Source organism: Vigna angularis, chromosome 6, assembly GCF_016808095.1.
Source record: "Vigna angularis cultivar LongXiaoDou No.4 chromosome 6, ASM1680809v1, whole genome shotgun sequence".
Classification (NCBI taxonomy): Eukaryota; Viridiplantae; Streptophyta; class Magnoliopsida; order Fabales; family Fabaceae; genus Vigna; species Vigna angularis.
The window spans coordinates 24,109,784-24,115,408 of NC_068975.1; the positions used below are offsets into that span (position 1 = coordinate 24,109,784).

Genomic DNA, 5,625 nt, shown 5'->3' on the forward strand with positions numbered 1-5,625 from the left:
AAGAAAAAAATAATTATATGTTAAAAGAATTCGCACCTGCTCTTCCTTGACTTAACACTTAACTTAAAAAGTCTTTAAAACAAGGAGAATAATATGTTAACACATAAATTTTTTTCACAACAACTTTATTTGATTTAGAGTACGTAAGTCTTTAAAAAATAACACATATATCAAAATGTTGTCAATGTCAAGACAACATATCTTTTTTCTTAAAATAACTCTAGGATTTTTAACTGAGTTTATTTTTTCAATGAGTTTGAAGCCAGCTTGGACCTACGTCTACAGTTACAAAACGTTTATTTATAGTTCCAACTTCCTTCAATTGTCTACAATTGTTCAGACATCAATCTCAGTTCTACCAGCTTTTATCTTGTTCTGACATGCACGTTCTATTTTTCTTCCCTTCTTACCCATGCATGTTGGCATTTACATCGAAGAATGTTACCAGAAAAACAAGACATAAATGTCCACAAACGGAAAACAAACAAATCAAGCATAAACTAAGTCTTAGTCAAATGTTTTTTAATTTCCGATTTAATATGTTAAATGTCATTTTAATACATCCTATAAAAGTGAACTTCAACATAATATCTATTTTAAAGAGTACTGATATCCATATTAGCTATTGTTTCTGTTGAAAAGATTTAAGAGTCCATCATCTTTGCATGGTCTAATTTTTTCCAAGAACGTAAATCATTTTAACGAGTTATTAACCTGATGAATTTTTTGATTTACAGAAAATATTCTTCAAAACAAAGCAGATATTTTTTTCAAATCATTTTAATAAATTTTTTTCAAATCATTTTAATAACTTATTAAAATGATGAGTTGTTGACCTAAAAAAAATATTGACCTACAGAAAATATTCTTTAAAACAAGTCAAATATCTTTTTCAATAAATTCAAATTATTTTATTTATATATTTATATTTAAAGAGCTTATAATAATCAAACGCATTTATTAATATTTTTAATCAATCAATCTCAATAATAAATTATTAATACCAATTGTAAGACGTAAATTAACTCATTAATAGCTACTAATGTTTCTATACCCATAAATGAATGATATTAACTTCAATTGATATATATACTCATACAATACAACTATGGTCAGTTAATAATTATTTGCTAAAACTGACTCCATGTTTGTGTTATTCTTATACCAAATTATCATTAGTATATGTTAAAACACCTTTTATCATTTAGAAAAAAAAAACATTTTTATTAAGAATAAGATCGATAACTTTTATATTGCGCCGTGTATATGCAGGGAATAGTAAAATTTCAAACACTTCTATATCATTTCAGTAGTATCTGACACTCCTTAAACTCAATTCAAGCACATACATTTTATTCATCTGTCAGACTGAGACAGATAAAGAGAGAAAAAAAAAGACATAAAGTAAAGACACAACATCATCGTTTGATTCCGAGCAGATAGGTAACATTCGGCAGCCTAGCCAGTGATCTGAACGGGTTTCAAATCGGGCTTCTTCACTTCCTCCTTGGGAACAGTGACAGTGAGCACTCCGTTCTCCATAGCAGCCTTAACCTCATTGACTTTGGCGTTCTCCGGCAGCCGGAAGCGGCGGAGGAAGCTGCCGCTGCTACGTTCCACGCGGTGCCACTTGTCGTTCTTGTCCTCTTTCTCCTTCGTCCTCTGTCCGCTGATCTGAAGCACCCTTCCCTCCTCGATCTCCACCTTCACCTCTTCCTTCTTCAGCCCCGGGAGATCCGCTTTGAACACGTGCGCCTCTGGGGTCGAAGACGTTGGTCGTTCGCCCTGTGCCGAAGAAACTTGGAATGAGCGACATCGTTTTGCTGAGATTTGTTGATGGATAGAACTGAGCTTGCTTATTGTTTATGAGACTTTGCTGAGTGATGAGAAAGTGGAGAAGAAGAAGCGTATTTATACGGAGTGAGGAGAGTGTTCGCGGGTTTTGAAGAAGATGAATGAATGAAGAAGATGCCAGCGTGGAAGTAGAAAGAACCATCAAGATGTTTCGGGAACAAACAAAGCATGTTTTTAACATAGCACTGCCACGTGTACGGCTGTATTCACATCACCGATCACCATGCATTTGCTACAGAGATAATATTTTTCGGAGTCCAGTATTAAATTTTTAAGTATAATTAAGTAAGTAATATTTTTATTGAAAATTACATATTATAAATTAAAAAGCTAAAATCAAGATTGTAAAAGCATACATAGTCATGAGTATGCATAATTATTGGTTTTTAAAAGATCAACAACTTAAAATGATTAATTTTAAAATACTTTATCTACAAATTTTATAATTAACAATTAAATTAGCCAATTTTTTAAATATTACCCAAAATATAATATTTTTTAAAAATAGATTAAGACTAAAGTCACGTATTAAAGAGATTAAAGTATCCAAAATTAATTATCACATCAAACAATACTTCTAAAATTCAAACAGTTTAATCAGAATAATTGAAAAGCAGACATGTGAAATGACGTGATCGCCAATGATAAATCAACGACTCTGCCTCATTCCATTTACACATTTAATTTATATTTAAATTTGCAAACATTTATTTAAATTATACTAAACCAATTTACTCAATTCGTATTAACAAAAAGGATATACTTCAAGGGCCAGTTCCCCTTTAATGTAACATATGTACAGAAATTTAATTTTACTAAAAATATGTTTTACTTTTATTTCTTATATTCTTAAAAAAATAATATATATATTTTTTATCGATATAGGTAATATTTATTAACAAAAAGTTATTTGTTGGTAAAAAAAAATTGTCGAGTTTCAAACTCTGAGCTTCAACATCGAGTTTCAGATATCGAGTTTCAGATATCAAGTTTCAGATTAAAAAAAAATATTCTTTATATTTTCATATTCTAATTAAATGAAAAAGTTTTTATTCTAAAATCGAATAAAAGCAGTAACATGGTGGATGTTCGTCAAAGAAAGAAACCACCTAATAGATATTCATTGGTCGCATCATGAAGACGTCGATAATGAAGGCAATATGCAGTGTTGGAGGAGGTGAGATTCATGAAGACAAAGAAGCTTGGGTTGAAGAAGAAGAGATAAAATGGGCATTCACAACGATAACGACTTCATTTAAGTGAGGAAGGCGTAGCCACATACGAAAAGGTTTTAGTTTGATGTTATGGTCGTAGACTTCGTTTTAGTGGCAGCACCTTGCAAAGGGGAAGGAAGCAACATCAGATTTAGAGGGTGAAATTTTATTTGGGTGGAGATTTGGGCGAAGATGTAGATGAAGAAAAAGTTTTATTACACGGACGGGAGAATTTGGGCAAAAAATTTGTCCCTTTATTTAGTAATAGATTTCATTAGCGAATTATTTCGTTGGTATTAAATTCATCAATAATTCAAATTTTTTGATGAATTTATTTCCGTTAATAATTTCAAGAATTTTGTAGTGAATGAAGAAGGTATAAGCATATGTTTTTCAGCTCCCCTCAAACTGGAAATAAATATTTTTCATTCCTAAGTTAGAGTGAAGGTGTTTGATAATGATAGGACAAAGAGGTTTAGTAAAATATTATGTTACTTGCTGGCAAGGGTGATTGTTAACAACTTGAGTAATTCAGAGTTAATTTTCTCACAAATGGCGTGGCAATATATTTCGATGTGTTTGGTGAACTCGTAGAAAACTTGGTTTGAAGTGATCTCAGTTGTTGATTGATTGTTGTAGTAAACAAAAGATTACTAAATAACAGGGAGATGAGGATCAATTATGATGTATATTAACTGTTGGAAAGACCAAACAATGGTTGCTAAAGCTCTGTATTCTACCTCATAGGAATTGTAGGAAATCGTTTGTTTTTTCTTTGATCTCCAAGGGATGAGAGAGTCACTAAAATATATAGAAACTTGTTATTGATTGTCTTGTGTTAGGACAAATAGCCTACTTTGAGTCGCTATAAGCTTTGAGTTGAAGAGTAGTTTTATTGTGTAAAAGGATAGCATTTTCAAGAGAGCCTTTGAGACATTGAAGGATTTGTTGAGCAACTTGTTGATGTGTAGTGGTTGGTAAAGATACAAACTGACTAAGGGTGTTAAAGGAGAAGGCGATATCTCGTCTGATATTTATGAGATAGATTAAATGCCCAATGAGACAATTGTAGGTAGAAGCATCATATTTATTAAGAGTATTACCTTGACTAGTTAACCGAAAGGAATGCACCATTGGGGTAAGAGCTCGTGAGCAATTCATCATGCCTATTTTGTGAAGGAGATCTAAGCTATGTTTGTGTTGACAAACGTGAATGTTGTTATGATTTCTTGCGATTTAAAATCTAAGAAAATATGTGAGATCTCTTAAGTTTTTTATGTGAATGTCAAATAGTTGTATAATATGTTGGATATGCTTTGATTTGTTTCCAGTTATGACGATATCATCCACGTAGATAAGAATGGTCGTGATGGGGTGAATATCATGTTTTAGAAACAAAGAATGACCAGCAAAGGAACATTTAAAATTGTGAGAAAGAAGAAATTGAGAAAGTTTTTGCATATCACTGCCTTCCAGCCTTTTTAAGGCCATATAGAAATCACTTTAGTTTGCATACCAATTGAGGATTGTCAATATGTAGACCAAGATATCGCTGTATGTAGATTTCTTTGTGTAGGACTTCATGCAGAAAAGCGTTGTTGACGTCCAATTGCTTAAGGATCCAATTTTAAGATGTAGCAATGGCAAGAAGGATAACAATATGGTTAGTTTTCTACTGGTGCAAAAGTTACGAGTTGGGTTGACTAACTCGAATTTGATCGAATTTTGACTGGGATTGACTCGTTTGAATTCGGAAAATTTTTGACAAGGGTTGACTCAACTGAATTCAGTGGAATTTCGGATGAAGTTGAATTGACCAATTTTTCTCGAGAATGACTCACAAATTTCAACCGGGGCTAACTCAACCGAATTTGGCAAAATTACACTCAGGTTGAACTCGACCCAATTTCGTCTTGACCAAATCTTGGCCAAGGCTGACTCGTTTACAATCGGCTTAGGATCGATAGAGAAGACAAGCTGACTTGGATCGAAGGTCAAGATTGACTAGTTTTAGTCAAAAATCGAGATTGACGATCTTACCCTAAGATTATAACAAAAAATGTGTATATCAAGTACAACGAAGTAAAAGGTGGAGAAGGACTAATTTGGGCCAAAAGGCTATTAAGATATTTAAAAGATTAATATTTTTTTATGTTATGAAAAAGAACCAATGGGTTAGGCTAACTCACAATAGGCATTTTGATTGTGACTTTTTTTTTTGACGTAAACTAAATTGAATGGTTTGGTGTTTTTTTTTATCTTTAATCAGAACTCGGATGCATATATACGATTGTAAATCATGATTCATAAAACTTGCAATCACTAGTGTCAAAAATATTTTTATAGCAATTTTTTATACTAATTATAATCCATAAGGTATAAAAAATGATATGGTGACATATTTGTAAATAAGAATACTTTTTATACCTATAATAGTTATAACAAATATAGAAAGTGAATACAGTAACATTTTTGTAATATATAAGAAAACATTTTATATTGATTCTAATTATTTAGTATAACAAGTGAATACGGTGGAAATTCTAGGTTTAATGTC

General features: G+C 31.7%; 1 protein-coding gene across 1 annotated transcript; it reads right to left on the bottom strand.

Annotated features, from left to right (window-relative positions):
• Nucleotides 1–1,267: 1,267 nt before the first annotated feature.
• Nucleotides 1,268–1,898, bottom strand: LOC108342410 (class I heat shock protein-like). Its single transcript, XM_017580182.2, is given in 2 exon segments — nt 1,268–1,762; nt 1,764–1,898. Coding segments are annotated over 2 exon segments (357 nt in total). The 5' UTR covers nt 1,817–1,898; the 3' UTR covers nt 1,268–1,458.
• Nucleotides 1,899–5,625: the final 3,727 nt, after the last annotated feature.